The sequence below is a fragment of the Silene latifolia genome, chromosome Y (genome assembly GCF_048544455.1).
Source record: "Silene latifolia isolate original U9 population chromosome Y, ASM4854445v1, whole genome shotgun sequence".
Taxonomy (NCBI): Eukaryota; Viridiplantae; Streptophyta; class Magnoliopsida; order Caryophyllales; family Caryophyllaceae; genus Silene; species Silene latifolia.
The window spans coordinates 34,139,877-34,157,106 of record NC_133538.1 but is presented as its reverse complement, the minus strand read 5'-3'; the positions used below and the strand labels follow the sequence as shown (position 1 = coordinate 34,157,106).

Below are 17,230 nucleotides of genomic sequence, written 5' to 3'. Positions count from 1 at the left end.
GCGTGCAAGGAGTGAAGAGTTGATTGGAAGCAACAAGGAGCCACTGCTCAGCATTTTCAGTCGATCGACAATGCTTTTCAGTCGATCGACCATTGGACCTCAGCCAGAAGCTACTGTTCCGCATACTCAGTCGATCGACCACTCTGGCCTGTCGATCGACCTGATTTCGAACTGATAGTTATTTCTCCGTGTTAGACTTTCAAAAGCCCAACTTGTAATTAACTTTGGGTATCTTTTTATCGAAGAGAACGCAGGAACTTTTAGGTTATGCTTTCATTTGCGGAAAAAACTTAGTTTTCAGATCTAATGGAGACGAAACCTTTGATTCGAATGCTTTGTTCTTGATATTCAATTAGTAAGCTTTTATGCAATTCTTCCTCTTTCTTATTTTTTCCTTGTTATTTTGATTCTTGTTTCATCAATTAATTTCAGCAATTGAATTTCTCCCCTTTGTTCTAGTTAGATTCCATCATGTTGAATTTGTTCTTATTTATTAATTTCGCAATTAGTGTAGTTATGATTATGCGTAGGTAATTCCTTTGATTGGGAATAAGTGAGCCATGGTGTGAAATTAGGATTGTTGTGTAGCATGAGTTCTTCCGTATTGGTCTTGTTATCTTTTGATAAATCCCTTTGCTAGATTGAAAGATTGGTAATTTGATTTATCGTTAGATTTAGAATTTCTCTTGAGTGAAAGCTTTGATAAATTCTAGGGAATTATTAGACCGTGAGGTTATTTGAGCTTTGATCGAAAGACTAGCTTATTTTCCTTGAGACCGTATTATGAGACCTCACGCTTGACCGACATTGTTATTTGCCATGGTGAACCGAAATTCCCGATCCTCTTTTTATCTTGTTAAGAATATTCATTTTAGCAATTAGCCAATTAATCAATCAATTTCAAAACCCCCAATTAATTGTTACTTTGTAGACTGAAAAATAGCAAACAAAATCAACCTTGTCTCCCTGTGGTTCGACCCTTACTATCACTAGCTATAGTTTTAGTTTGGAATTATAAATTTAATTTTGGTACTAAACGACGGTATCAGATATCATCAAGTTTCATGCCCTCATTCACAACATCAGCACATAAGTTTTCATAGACATGGACTTGATCCATGATAGGTTTCCCGTCAGCCATTTGAAATCCCAACCATTTTCCCACAACATACTTCTTTTTCCCCGCATCATCAGCCCCATACTTAGTTTTTAAAGACTCCGAAATAAACTTAGCAGACTTATTCACAGCAAATAAGTCGAACAGGGTGTTTGTCATATTATTTAGAATATGCCACCTAGCAGTATTGTTGCCCTTCACAAATTTTGCAATATCCTCTTCATTGGACTTAACATCTTTAGCAGCAGGAGGGGTCGTCTCAACATCAATAGGGGTGATAGGTTTAGGCGGGTCATTAAATAAAACATAATCAATTTCTAACTGCTCAAAATACATCAATAATTTCTAGGACCAACGCTTATAATTGTGACCATCCAACGGCTCTAGTTTCACCAATTCAGGAACAATTTTCGAAATAACAGACATGTTGCAGCAACAAATAGTTTTCAAATTGTTATTCGAAAGATACAGAAACAGAAAGAGAATAGAAATACCAGACGAATTATAAGCGATCAGAAAGTAGAACCCGTAAGTAGTGCCGTGGTAGAAGCCACTGCCTTGAAAACTATTTCTCCGGTACGACCGTGGTGGCGATCAGCTAGTGCCGGTAGTTCCCCAAGGTTAACACTACAATCTCCACGCAGTTCCGCCCACTCGAAACTGTGAGACTTGGAACGATCGAAAACAATACCCAGAAACTTTTAAGAGAGCAGAAGAGATAAGGAAGAAGGGAGTGTGATTTTGTTATGTATTTTTTGAAGTGAAGGGATTGCTTATATAGGAAAACGGGAGAAGAGTAAGAGCCAAAACGGTTCCTATAATTGAGCAGTCAAGGGCAGAAATTAGGGGAGCATTAACAACACATTAATCTCCCACTAACAGTCATATTGACTATGCACCTGGACACTTCAGTCCATAACAAAACAAACGGTTCTAGCCCAAAAAGATAAGCATAGCCCGCCGCAGGCGATTGCCAAATCCCGAATCACGAATCCGGGCCGGGCTCGGGCACGGGCGCGCGCGCGTGTGCGAGCTGAATTAAGCACCTCGCAAAGCTTCCACAAAAGCCTCCCATGACCCACTAGTGATATGGTAAGAAGTGTGGTCATATATAAACACAACAAACACTCTTTTCCTCACCAATGTGGGACAATTGGAAAAATATACTTGGCATAAAAAAGCCCCTATTTCCAACACTATATCAGTTCAATTCAGATTTGGGTGAGTTATTGACCATCGCATTTGAACTAATTTGGGTTGTTTTTGGTTAATTGGTGGTGGAGGTAGTTAGGGTGATGTTAGAGGTTTGCAATGGTGGGAGGAAATGGCGGCTTCCATGGTTGAGGGTGGTGCTAGATGGATGTATGAAATTGGGGAATTAGCCATGTTTTATTGTAAATAATCTTGCTATAACATTCTTTTTCGCAGGAGTTGTAAAGGAAAATTGAGGAATTAGGTCTTAATTCCACTTTTGTAAATGAGGAAGATGAAGACTGGAAAAGGGTGAAAGAAAGGTAAAAGAAGAAGATGAAGACCAATAGAGGGGAAAAAGTTACCTGTTGTAATAGGTTAACAAAAAATCAATTCTATTCAAAGTGAAGGGATCACTAGTTTGTTTTATTGATAGTTAAAATAAGGTTGGTAGTATTTTGAGCAGCACCCTATAGTTCAGAGTATTAACATCAAGTCATCCATTATTTATTATAGTTTTTATTTGCCATTAAATTAGTCATATATTTATTTAATTTCTAATATTTCTATACCATGTACTTTTATAAAATATTTATTTCGATGGTTTGTTTATCCGTCCAATTTTGCAAAAATACATACTAAAAGCTTAATAAAATAATTACAATTTTTTATAAAATGATTCGAAAATAAAATAAATTTCGAACGACTTTTGTAAGACACTATTAGTTTTTCGTTGGATTCCGTTTATTGAATATATATCTCTGTAGTTGATACGAAGTATTATGTATTTTGTATTGTCTCATGCTATTGCATCATACCTTTTTTTTCTCTAATACTTATGCATTTTGCCAAATTATAAAATATTCAATCCCGTGCAAATTTGCACAGGCATAAAAGCAGTGCTTTCTAAAGTCATGTTTATCACAACTTTGCAATAACTTTTAACACATGAAAAAGAGAGTGATTATACAACAATCACTAAATCACATAAAATATATTAGAAATATATTAGATGAGTTTTCTTAAAGTTTTAGATTTTTCTCACTTAAATTAAGTTGTACTTCGTATTTTATAGCGTTAGTGTTCTTCAGCATATCGATTTTGGCAATTAACTTAAAACTTTTTAAAATAATTACGTTTGATGTTTATAGGTAGAAATTTCTGCTCCGATTTGTAAAACAAATATTTCTGCGTGAGAGTTGTGTTTTTATTTTGTCTTTTTATTTTGCATTAACTTAGTTTGTTGAGTCAGCACTCGATATCAATCTAGACATGGTATGATGGTAAGGTGAGGCAAAAGGATTATCAAAGAAATATAAAGTTGAAAATTTTAAATCTTTTTTTTATTTTATTTTAATTAAGTGTTTTTGCTACTTAACTAATCTGTTCCGCTCCGATTCGAAACATGTAATGGTAGTACCCTTAAATTGGGATCATGTTATTTTTTGAATCTTGATCATCAATAGAAAGTCATCGTGCATTACAACTTCTTTTCATTTAATAAAGACCCTTTCTATATCCCAACTAAACTATATAACGCAAATAACATTGTACAACCTGTTGTATGATAATATTATACAACAGGCCCACTTTACAACTCACAGCCCAATTTAATACTTATTTTTTTTTAAAAAAAAAACAACTAAACCTCAAACAAATCAGACGATACACACCTCTCCCAAAATCAAACTCAAAAACCCTCTCAACTTCAACCTAAAAATGGAGAAAAAAGACCAATTGACAATTCCATCAAGAAGGAAGAATGCATGTAACAATATTCAAAGGTAAGTTCTACATCAATTTGTACTATTGATATGTATTTTATCATTTTTACCCAAATTATTAGAACCCTAATTTTTGTGTTTGATACCGTTTTCCCCAATTTTCATATTTGTTTGATTTTCATGATTGTTTTCATGTTTATGGTCAGTAACGAATTGAAATTGTACAAGTAACACATCTTGTTCGAATCTGGTCCGTTTTAATTTTGTGATAATGGTTGAAGGTTGTATTAAAAATCATAAACAATGAATGGTTGTTGTCAGTAATGGTAGTATGTTGCGTATAATCGTTTTTACGAGCAAAGAAATTGGTAGGGCTTTAATGAAATACTAAAATAGTATAAGTGGAATATTGGCTACACAATACTTTATGTCTATATGCTAGTTTTGAAGATTACGACTGTAGTCTGATTGGGTTAATTACATAGGAAATTAATAATGAAAAATGAAGCAACTACATTGACATTGAAACGTATGAACCTATGACTCCACAACCATGTTAATTTGAGTTTGCAGGGCACTGTTGAATTTTTCGTTTGTTAAGCAGATGGAATTTTTCGTCTGTTAAGCAGATGGAATTTTTTGTCTATTAATCTGATTTTCGGTCTTCGAGTTTCTATTGCTCCTCATATTGAGTTTGCTGGGCACACGCATTCTTCTGTGCAATTTATTGACCTATTAGTTTTAATATATAGTATCTTTTAGTTAGTATGTAAAAATGTTCAATTACATAAAAGATGTAGAGCTGTTGTGTAAAGATTACGAGTTTTCATAGAAAGATTTTGAGTTTAAAATTTAATGTGAGTTTCGGTCTTCGAGTTTCTTTTGCTCCTCATATTGAGTTTGCAGGTCACACGCATTCTTCTGTGCAATTTATTGAGCTATTAGCTTTAATGTATAGTATCTTTTATTTATTATGTAAAAATGTTGAAATTACATAAAAGATGTAGAGCTATGGTGTAAAGATTACGAGTTTTCATGCAAAGATTTTGAGTTCACAATTTAATACTACAAACTAGGTTTGTGTTAGTTTATTTCCTAATTGGGTTTGTCTATTCTTTTTATTAGACCTTTGAAAAGATCAAAAAATGATGAAGAAGAAGACACTGACGACGACAATGATCTGGAAATGTTTCCTCGCTAGGAGACAAGGATGTCTCCGGCAAAAGTAGTGAAACTCATCAACAAATTATCACCCACTCAAAAGGAAAGTTCAAGTCGCTGCATAACTTTAGAATCAAATACGCCTTCGAGATTGTCAACTATGTGAGAAATGAAGTTAAATCAAAAGCATGTTCTTTGGTCGAGGAGCTAGTTCAAAAAGTCTCCAAGTGATTTATTATACGAAATTTTCTTATAGATCGTAACTATGTATGTTGTTTTTTAAGATAATAACTATTTCATGTTCGGGGTACAAGATTGGAATAACATGACTGTATTTTTTGGGCATATTCTAAGATTTCGAGTTTTGTATGATACAATTTGGGCTTTCTTTTCGAGCTCCGTAACAAAGGTTTTGAGCTTCGTAAGAAATGTTTCGAGCTCTGTAATTTTATACGCTAAAATTGCAATAAACAATAACTATATACAAATTTCCTAAAGAAAGGTTTCGAGCTTCGTAAGTAAGGTTTCGAACTCTGTAATTTTATACGTTAAAAATTGCAATAAACCATGATTATGTATAAATTTTTGCAAGAAAGGTTTCGTATGTAACTATTAGAGCTAAAAAAGAAAGGTTTCGAACTCTGTAATTTTATACGCTAAATTGAAATAAACATGACTACGTACAAATTTTTGTAAGAAAGGTTTCGAGCTACGTATGTAACTATTCGAGCTATTTAAGAAAGATGTCGAGCTACGTATGTAACTATTCGAGCTACTTAAGAAAGATGCCGAGCTCTGTAATTTTATACGCTAGATTGCATAAACCATGACTACTTTTCGAGCTCCACTAGACCGCAAGAAAGAATTTGAGCTGCGTAAGAAAGATTTCGAGCTCGGTAATTTAATACGCTAAATTGCAATAAACCATGACTATGACACATCTTTTAAATCTCATCATAAATACAACCATAAACTAATAGAATTTGTGTCCATACGAAACAAACACACTGAATTAAATGACTACAACTACTACTAAATAAGTTTCAACAAAGTTAAATTACAAGTTTAAAAAACTATAAATGATAATCCTACGACGACATCAGAATATCGTGAAGATCGACGTGGCTATTACCATGATTATTAGTAGGAGGCACAACTCCAGCTCTATCTCCTCCTTTCTCTGCACGAGTCTTAGCGGCTTTGAATAAACTTCATAAGCATCAACGTCTGAATCAAATATACGCCCAATCAATTCCGATTGCTCAGCTTCAACACAAGAAAAAGAATTGTTGCCACCTGAAAAAATATATCAATGACGTAATACATTTAGATTAAATAACCGTTCAACGTCTATTTACGATATTAACAAATTATGATTTAATGAGCTATCATATAAATTTTCCGAGCTAAGTTAATAATGTAGTATACGCAAAACATATCGAGCAAGACAAGTAACTTGCTGAGCTATTCAATAAAAGTATTGAGTAAACAAACAATTATTAACTATTACCTTTACGAGGAGATATAGCTTCATATTGTTTCTCCAAATCCATTGATATTGATTTCAATAATACTATTTCCATTGAAGTATCAATTTCCTTAGAAGTCTCGCTGGCCATTGGTGATGATAAATCTATTGTTTCATCTACCAAAATACCTTCGTCCACAACTGATTCTTGAGGATACAAGATGCAAAAAAAAAAAAAAATGAGAATTACTAGTATCTTATACAACGTATGATGCCAAAACTATGAAACCAATTGCAAAAACCACCGACCCACTGAGTTATCATGTAAATTTACCGAGCAAATGTAAAATCACCATATATATCAAACAGTCATGAGCAATACTAGTAACCTATTGAGCTATCATGTAATTTTCCCGAACAAAATTAAAATTTTAACATATATCAAACAAATAGAGCAAAACTCACAACCTATACGAGCTATTCAACAGACTTATCGAGCCGAACATATATTCAAAGTCGAAAAATTAACGAGCTATTCAATAGACTTATCGAGCTATTAAATTTTTAATATAAATCAAACAAACAGAGCAAAACACACAACCTATACGAGTTATTCAACAGACTTATCGAGCCGAACATATATTCAAAGTCGAAAAATTAATGAGCTATTCAACAGACTTATCGAGCTATTAAAATTTTAATATATATCAAACAAACAGAGGAAAACTCACAACCTATACGAGCTATTCAACAGACTTATCGAGCCGAACATATATTCAAAGTCGAAAAAATAACGAGCTTTTCAACAGACTTATCGAGCTAGTTTAGCCTTGTAAAATTGACGCAAATCATATCTTCTATGAGATACAATTGCAAAAATTCATGGATTTAATGACGAAAATTCTAAGTTTCAGTACAAATATATTGACGTAACACATAAAACTAACGATTATTACCTTGACAAGGAGATTTCTCATCTAGTTGTCTTTCCAAATTCATTGATACTTGATTAAAAGCAGCAATTTCCATTGACATTCCAAACTCCTTAGAAACTCCGTTTTCTATTGCTGATGATAAATTTGAATCATCCATCGTAAAAACTTCATCATCCATATATTGTAACTTTTGTATAGATCTTTGATTCTGATTAAAGATTGTGAATTACTATAGATGAAAAAATAATATTGATGGAATAGATAATTGAGTAACTGCATAATTGAAATCAGTTAGAAAAATATGGAGAGAGAGAGGGAGAAAATTTTGGACTACGTTGAACATTTAGTTGCAAAATTTTTGATTTAGTTTTACATAAATTAGGAAAATAAAAATTAGGGATGGAAAAGACTAAACTAGCCTTGGTTGTATATTAATACTATACCACAGGAGGTATAGTCTATTAACTGACTATATAATGTATGTCAATAATATTTTATCTTCTTATTAATTCTTTTTTTTTCGAGATTCTCAATAGACAAAGACTTATTACTTCATTTTTTTGAGATTTTTGTTTGTAAGACAACTACGAATTATGAGCAAATGAGACAGATATGATTTTTGCATGTACAATCTCTATCATCAATTAAGACGAGTATAACTGAAAATACTTTACTTGCAATCTCTACTTACATTTATTAGTTTTGCCCACAAGTATATGTAAAATACGTCTATATTCCTCACTTATGCGTTTAAAGAAATTATACTCAAGTCACAAACCTGTTTACTAGAGTGTGTTTTTTGTTATCCATGTTCATTTCATTTAATTAGTGTTTGAGTGAGTTGGACGATGAGTGAATGTTTAAAGGACTCCTACTCTACGTACAAAACATGATGTTTAAGGAATAATGTGTTTTTGTTTTCGCTAAATTAAACTTAGCTAGGTGTTTTATCGAGTTTTTTTTTTTTTTTTTTTTTTTTTTTTTTTTTTTTTGATTAGGTAAGAAAACTAGGTTGATCCTCTAGGGTAGGACTAACCTATCTCATCCTTTCGAATGAGCGAGGTAATTTGAAGCCACCGGCTATCAAACCATCTCGAAAGAGTTGGACATGAATGTCCAATAGAAGCCATGAAGTCCGCAACCTTGTTGGCTTCACGAAAGCAATATTTAATTATCACTTCATCAAAAAAATGAATGTCTAATTTCACATCCTTGATAATACTAGAAATTCTCAAGGGATTTGCCAAGTACCTAGAATTTCACATCCTTTTATCGAGTTGGACTTTAGGTATTAATGCACTCCTTGGGAATTTGATAATATTGCAATTGTGTACATTGTCGTGAGAAGTCAGAAAACTATTATATTTTCCTTTTTATTTCTTCAATAATGTTTTGATTTTGCGTCTTTTTAAAAAAAAACTTCAATAATGTTTTGATTTAAATTTTTTTTTTTAAAAAAGATATGATTTAATTGAGTTATATTCCATAACAGAGATGGGGAGAGTACTAAAATTTTAAGGTTAAAACAAAATATAATAAAAGAGTTGATAGATTTGTAATAAGCTAATCAATACAATAGTTCTGTTATGAATAGAGCACCAAAAGAAGTACTAACGTACATTTAGTTTAGATCATACAATTTAACATTGTTATATTACTACATTATACAAGAAAGAAAAATACAAATAGGCCCGTGCATCGCACGGGCATTAAATCTAGTCTATATATTTGAGGCTTTTTTTGAGCGACGTGGTAGTCTCCAATTTTTTTTAAAACACCTAACTTAAATAGAAGTAATTAAATTATTATATTGAAACATCTAAATTAAATAAAAGTAATTATTAAATTATTATATCGATACACCTAAATTAAATCGAAGTAATTTAATTATTTTATTATGTAATAATATAAAGCAATTCATATAAAATTAAAATAATGAATATAATAATAAAGTTAAGATATATTTTTAATCATGCATATCAGTTAGCACTAATACTAATATGTTTAGAAATAGTTGATCAATATGAGGAAAAAGGTGCAAATGACCAAATTGTGAAATGTCCTCTGCATTTATATAGTGAGTGAGTAATATGTGCAACTTGATCAAAGGCAAAAATAACTGTAATATTACATAGATCCCCACGATCTGGCAAATCTAATCGTGTATCCGTTAACTGAAATTATTGTATGAGCTCTAACAAACCATTGTTCCCTTTCTCTAATACATTATTTTTAACAAGTATTTGTTTAAGACTATTTAAGATATAACTGTATTATAAAACAAATTATTTTTAGTAATTAATTGGCTCACTCTCACTTATTTCCTTGCTCTTTGTGCAAAAATTAAAGGTAAACAAATAATCGGGACGAAGGGAGTATATTCAAATGTCATGTCTCCTTCCTCAACACCTATAATACTCAAATACTGTCATCCTCACATATTCTATTGTCTTTTGTTTCGGCATGTATTAGTGAATAGGGGTAATTAATTATCCGTTGGAGATGAATACAATGTTTACATGACATATATGTTTGTTGTACATGATCGACAAACATATTTAACTTGCTCGCGTACTGTTAAGATTATAGAGGGAGAATTGCATAAATGATTTGTATTATTGATATGGTGACGGTGAGGGTATTTATAATACTTCTCATCCTAGAACTTAACCCTAGTTTGGCTAACCCTAATGGTAGCCGGGCCTAGTATAGGCCCAATCTCCTAATACCCTCCCGCAATCGTAAAGGCAGTACGTAGTACGAACTTTACGATTGGAGAATTACAATAAAATCAAAATAAGAAAAATCAATCTTCATCGACTTCTCCGTCTTCATTATCCATCTCCGTCTTCGCAAGGTTAGTAAAATAAACGAGTATTAAGACTCGCTAGAAAATTTCTCGAACAAGAACGTTAATTTTTTCGAACTTGTCGAATATCAAATAATTTGTTAGGAACTCTAATCGGACCTAAACAAATTTCATCAAGACGGAAAATTATCCGTTAATTTCAATATTTGGAGAACGTTAATTTTTTCGAACTCCAAACAAATTTTAATTTGTACCACCTTAGGCAAATTGAAGATTTCAAATTTAGGAGTAGAAGAATCAATTGTAACAACAAAACAAAAAGTCAGAACATAATCCCTTCAATATATGGCTTACGGCTTGCATCCATGATGAGAACAATAGAAGATTAGAAGTAATCATACTAATCATCATTAGTGAATGTTAAGCCCTCAAACACACATTTGATTTTGGAGTATGCCACAGATCTTGCTGCCGGCAGCTTTTGTGAGGATTTTTTTTTAATATATAATTTGTGTAAACAACGAAAATCCCGCCGGTGAGCATTATAAGTTTTCGCCCACCGACAAGACGGCAGAAGCGAATTTTAGAGTCCTCAAGAAAGAGGCTCTGATACCATGTTAAGATTATAGAGGGAGAATTGCATAAATGATTTGTATTATTGATATGGTGACGGTGAGGATATTTATAATACTTCTCATCCTAGAACTTAACCCTAGTTTGGCTAACCCTAATGGTAGCCGGGCCTAGTATAGGCCCAATCTCCTAATACGTACTATATGTCTAAATACGATAAAACAGACATGCGTTATAATAATAATAATAATAATAATAATAATAATAATAATAATAATAATAACAATAATAATAACAACAACAACAACAACAACAACAACAACAACAACAACAAGAATAATAATAATAATAATAATAATAATAATAATAATAATAATAATAATAATAATAATAATAATAATAATAATAATAATAATAATAATAATAATAATAATAATAATAATAATAATAATAATTTTTTGGGAGAGGAGAGGGAGAGGGGCGATTGTTCGTGCGATATCTGCCGTCGGTCACGATTCTGCCACCACAGTCAGGCACGCTACTGCCACCACCGTCTCTGCCGTCTCACGCCGGCCCCTTCACGCCGTCGGTAGTAGGATCATCGGTGTAGGGTTGTTTAGGGTTTGTGCGGTGTTGGTTTCGCGTGAAATTAGGGCAGACTATCGCATGCTTTTCCGTCGTCCTGCCGCCGTAGGCTGCCAACCACCCCTTTACGACGACCTTTAGACCTCACATCGCCGGTCAAAGGTAGTTCTTATTGGTGGTTTCTGTGGTTGTTCGCGTTTGAGGGAGTTGTGCGAGTGACTGTGAACCCCCGCGATAAAGCGGAAAATATAAGTTATAAATTCAAGCGGAAATTAGGAAATTTTTAAAACTTTTAAAATTTAGAGCGCAGGTTCATTAAAACATAAAAAACAAATAAAGAATGCGGAAATAAAGATTAAATTATACAAACGTGATAGTCAAGGAGAGGGAAAATATATCCCTTGAATGACAATACAATAAAAGGTGAGTCTAACCAATCCTAATAAACCAACTACTAGTCCAAGGTGCTCGCTAGCTCACACGTCTAAACCCCAGACATGTATCTTCACAAACCTGTCATTCATGTAAACATGAAAGCCACAGTCAGTGGGGAGTAACTCAAGGTTCTCCCAGCCATAAAATGTCAAAACGAACATAACAAAGAACATGAACAAATAATCATATTAGATAAGTTATGAGTAAATCGACTTATAACTAAACATGGATCATACGTGTTTAAACCAACAAGGATAAAAGAAATGATGGGATAAACAAGTAAGTAAGGCATAAGCAACAATAAAATAAATGGAGAAGAAAGACAAGGAAACAGGCACGACTACTTAGCAACGAGCACGTATTTCAAGGAAATACGACCAAAGCAACCATCCAAATAATGCAAGACATTTATAACTCTTTGACTATAATTTCCCCGGGTAGGACTACGATAATAATACGGTCTTAGTCTAAATCTGCAGATTCTCGGGTGTACATCCCGATTCGACGTGCGCTAGCACAGCACGCACCCAAGACTCGACTACTAAGGAGACCGAGTACCCCAATCGCCAGAACAGCACGAAAGTGGCGGAAAGACTAAGATAAGACTCACTTGCCGTAACAAAGACAAGTGGCCAAAAGTCATACTTGCTGAACAAAGACAAGTAGGCCAATACCTTACTTGCCGTAACAAAGACAAGTAGGTCAAACCCATGCTTGCGTAACAAAGACAAGCATGGCAAAAATGTATGTCAAGCATATATGATGGTAATATGACATTTCTACAAGAATACGACTCATTTCAATTAATCATGTGGAATAAATTACTCGTATTTGAAATACGATAAATAAATGAGAATAAATGAATTAAAGCTCATATAATAAGTAAATGAAGATTTTCATATAGTTATGACATGAATAAACAATAAGTTCCACTTTTATGATTCATGTGAGAAATATATAAATAAACGGCAATTAATGAATTTAAGATACATAAAACATGTGACGGAAATTCAAATTTATTAAACCCAAACAAAAATATTTCACGGACAAAAATTAACCCAACCGGGGCTACGGCCTAGCCATGACCAGCCCCACCCGGCCACGTCCTGGCCGCACACCCGACATGGCTCAGCTACGGCCTGGCCCCAGACAGAGACAAAGTGCACGGCAAAGAATAAAGTGCTTGACCAAAACGAAGCAATACGATACACACCACCGAACAAACCCAAAGAATTCTCCCTGTCCAGCCGCCTTAAGACGATTTTCTAGGTCAAACAAAGACGGATTTCACACGTACAAAAGACCCAATCCAAACATGTAAATATACTTGAGACATAAGCAAGAAAGTTGGTTCAATTTAGCATAAAGAAGCCCGTCAAAACAGCCCGCGAAAACTGCCCGACAAAACCCATTTTCACCGTTAAAGAAGCTCATTTGTGACCGTCTTAAGACGAAATTTAAAGCATGAAAAGAATGGAATTTCTTACATACAACCAACCCATTACATACATGGATATTCACATGAGACGGGGACTAAATAATTGGCTCAAATCATCCATGAAATCGACTCAAAAACAGTCTAAGAAAATCACCCATACACAACCTATATACATGGTTTCTAAACATTTTGTGAAGCCGTCTTAAGACAAAATTTTAAGCATGAATTGGACAGAATTTCATACAAACAATCGACCCAATTCACTCCTGTATATGTATACATGACATGAGCTATCAAATTGATTCGAACCAACAACAAAATCAACCTCAAAGTCGAGTCCAAAACTGTCCCAGTGCAGCCCCCTTTTCACTGTTTCCACAACCATTTTTGAGACCGTCAAAACAGGCCGAAATACAGGCTGTAACAGGCCACCAAAACAGTCCCCAAAGCAGGCCAAAACCGAATACTAAAACAGGCCGTGACCGACTCAAAAACTGACCACACAACACGCCAAACCAGACCACAAAGCAGGCCCAAAACAAGCTGCAAACGACCACCCAAAATAGGCTGCAAACCCCACAAGGACAGGTTGCTAAAATAGACCATAACATCCCCAATGCAGGCTGTGAGCAGCCTCCACACGACCACTATTCGACTGCCCACAACCCTCATTCACACCACCCCAATGTCGCCTGTTTCCCATTTGCCCTTTTGATGCAGAAAACTCAATTGGTAACGTCTCTTTCATTCTTCAACTTGTAACAAGTTTGGTTGAGTTCATTTCAACAATTCATTTTGGATGTTTGTTTGAGAAAAATGAAATGGAATGATATTGATAAATGTGTTTTCAAATGCAAAGAAAAGGTGTCAAAGATGTATAAAGGAAAAATGAATCAATCACAGATGGTTGAGGAATCATAAATGGGTGTTAGTAAAGAATAGAGAAATAAAAAGCAAACACTTTGCTTTACGACAAACTAATTCCCAAAACAAGATACAAATGCGGGCTGAAACGGACCATGAACACACGCAGAGAAGTAGAATCTGAGACCAATTTAAGACGGATATACACGTGTGTAACACAACCTCAAATCAGTCCAATTCAAACACCAATATGAGACGAAATTTACCATACAAATGAGAAAAATGTAAAGAACCAAACTTTCTCAAACAAGAGCATATAAAACGACACATTAGACGGAATTTCGACGTTTTTGTCGAGTAACCTATCACCGTTACCTTTTTGCCTTTCAAAACTCCGAGGAAAACGCCTAAAGAGTACAAGCCTCCCAACGGGTCTTCAGTTTCTTGAACTAGAGGAAAGAAAACGAGATAAAGGAGCTAAAAATCAGAACTTTCATGAGACGGGTCAAACTGAAATCAGAACAAAAACAAGACTTTCTTACCTTGAAAGGAGGAGGAAAGAAAGGGGAAGAGAAATGTACAAAAATTATCGAATTTGGTTGGGAAATGGGCGGGAAATCTGGATTTTAAGCTCGTGGGAATGGCGTAGTAAGCTCTGTTGGTGTATCCTATTGTTGCTCACTGCCAAACGAAAATAAAGAAGATAAAAAGGGGGAAGGCGAGTCGGGGTTGGTCAAAATGAAAGGTGTACTGTATATTTTAGTTGGGTACTAATTTGAGAAGTGAGTTGTCGACACGGGATAGGTCGAGGATACATTAGTCTAGTCTCACATGTGAATATGTGACGGTCTTGCTAGACGGAAATTTGTCTAAGACGAAACTTTATTATCATTAATATTATTATTATTATTGTTACTCTATCCGACTAAAATACGTATTTTTATATAAATTAAGCTTTAAAATATTACTTTTATAAATCATGTTTAAAATGAAATTAATTAAATTAAATAATTCAAAAATATAAAATAATGTAATTGGACAGTTAAATAAATTATAAATGTCAAAATGAGAAATTCGCGGGTGTTACAATCACCCCACCTTTTAAAAAGTTTCGTCCTCGAAACTTGAAAGTAGAAATGAACGGATAAATAAAATAAAATTGGAATTTTGGAATCGGTAACCAAAACATTTAAAGGTTACTTATCGTAAGAATTAAAATTCTTTCAACAGTTTCAAATAAAATTTTCCGACAGAACCAGATTCTCATCAAAGGAACGGAAGTGCTCTCATTGCAAGAACATCATATTCCAAATCAAAGATAAGGTCAAAAAGCAAATCATTTGTATAGATCGAAAATCAAAATACTTTCAAAAACATTAATGAAGAGTTTTCAAAAGTATAAATCTCATTCATGGAACGAAATTGTTCTTGACGTACACACAAGAACGCTAACTTTCCAAGTTAGAGACCAATTTAAAACAAAAATCATTCGCCGACAAGCGTAGAACAAGTTATTAAACGTCTCAAATAACGAGTTCTAACATCCGGTCAACGTTAAAATCAAAAGAAAAAGGCGGTCCACTCGAATTTTCTTTTGCAAAAGCCAAAATAGAAATAGAGGTTTCACTTTTAAACCCCAAAAAGGGAGTCAAATTTGCTGAAAATATAATATTAAACTTTGACAAAGAAATCGTAAATAAATCAAAGTTAATAGAAATTGGATAAAATTTAAAGAAATTTCGGGTTTAGCAATCAAAATCATGATAAAGAAGTCTATATTTAAGGAACAAATATGGAATTAAATCAAATTTTCATTTTCAAACCTTTAAAATAGGTAAGGTTTTGCGAAGGTAACATAAACTTTTAACAACGACTCAAAATTGGTAGCTTGAAAAGTTTAGAAGTTGTACAAAATGAAAAGCAACTTAGACATCACAAAAGCAAATTACGCTAAGAGAATTCAATTCAAACTTAACTAATCAAAAGAGCTATGATGAATTTCATAGGGTAAGAATTGAAGTCAAATCAATAAGAATGTCAAAGATAGAGTTTTATAGGTTACTAGCATCAAACTTAAAGGAGGAGCACGACGAAGCGAGGAAGAGAGGTATGAACGGTAACGCTTATGATCAAGGAGGAAGGAAAATTAGACAACAAGGAAGCGCCAGGTACTCAAATCCCACACAACAACATCATCCTAAACGATTTTGAAAACTTCCTAAAAACAAAACTTATAACCACAACGCTCCCAAGGATTTCCTCAAATCACTTATGTTCCTTTATCCTAATCTATTCCCTGAAACAAGGTACTCCACTATAAGTGTAATCTCATCACTCCAAATCCTCAAACATCCACAAACAACTTCCACAAGATCAAGGTCAAAGTTTCCGACTAACCTATACTCATACCGAACTAGTGTCAACCAAGGGTTTTCCAAAATGGTAAAATCCTCAATCAAGGATCCTAATTCCAAGCTCTAAATTCCCAGAAAAGGTTCCTCAAAAATTCCACAAGGTTCTCATTGCAAAACAAGGTATAACCTGGCAACCCAAAGTCTTCTTGCATGAAAGTCCACTCTACTACACTCTTTTGAGAAAGATACATAAACACCCAACTTTGCAAAATCAGTAGGATCTCGAGTCCTTCTATCCTTTTACTTATTACGAATTCCCAAAAGCGGAACTACACTCATCTACAACATCATCCCATCATCTCAAGTACTCAATACAACCTCAAGGTTTATAAAACTATAGGGTTAACAAATACTTCTCAATACTAAGTCTCTCTCAACTAGGAGCCAACTAATAATCCCACCACTATCATTTCTCATATGGTAACATATACATTATCAAACCCTCAAATCCAAAGCGATTACAAAAGCCAATCAGAAACTCGACTTACTTAGTCAATCCTACATCCTGTCCACCAT

General features: G+C 33.8%; 1 protein-coding gene across 1 annotated transcript; it reads right to left on the bottom strand.

The window, feature by feature from the left end:
- Positions 1-6,168: 6,168 nt before the first annotated feature.
- Positions 6,169-7,831, bottom strand: LOC141633741 (uncharacterized). Its single transcript, XM_074446159.1, has 3 exons — positions 7,618-7,831; positions 6,704-6,868; positions 6,169-6,489 (listed from the first exon to the last, which is right to left on the bottom strand). Exons 1-3 carry the CDS (start codon positions 7,772-7,774, stop codon positions 6,293-6,295), a joined length of 519 nt encoding a protein of 172 aa, XP_074302260.1. The 5' UTR covers positions 7,775-7,831; the 3' UTR covers positions 6,169-6,292.
- Positions 7,832-17,230: the final 9,399 nt, after the last annotated feature.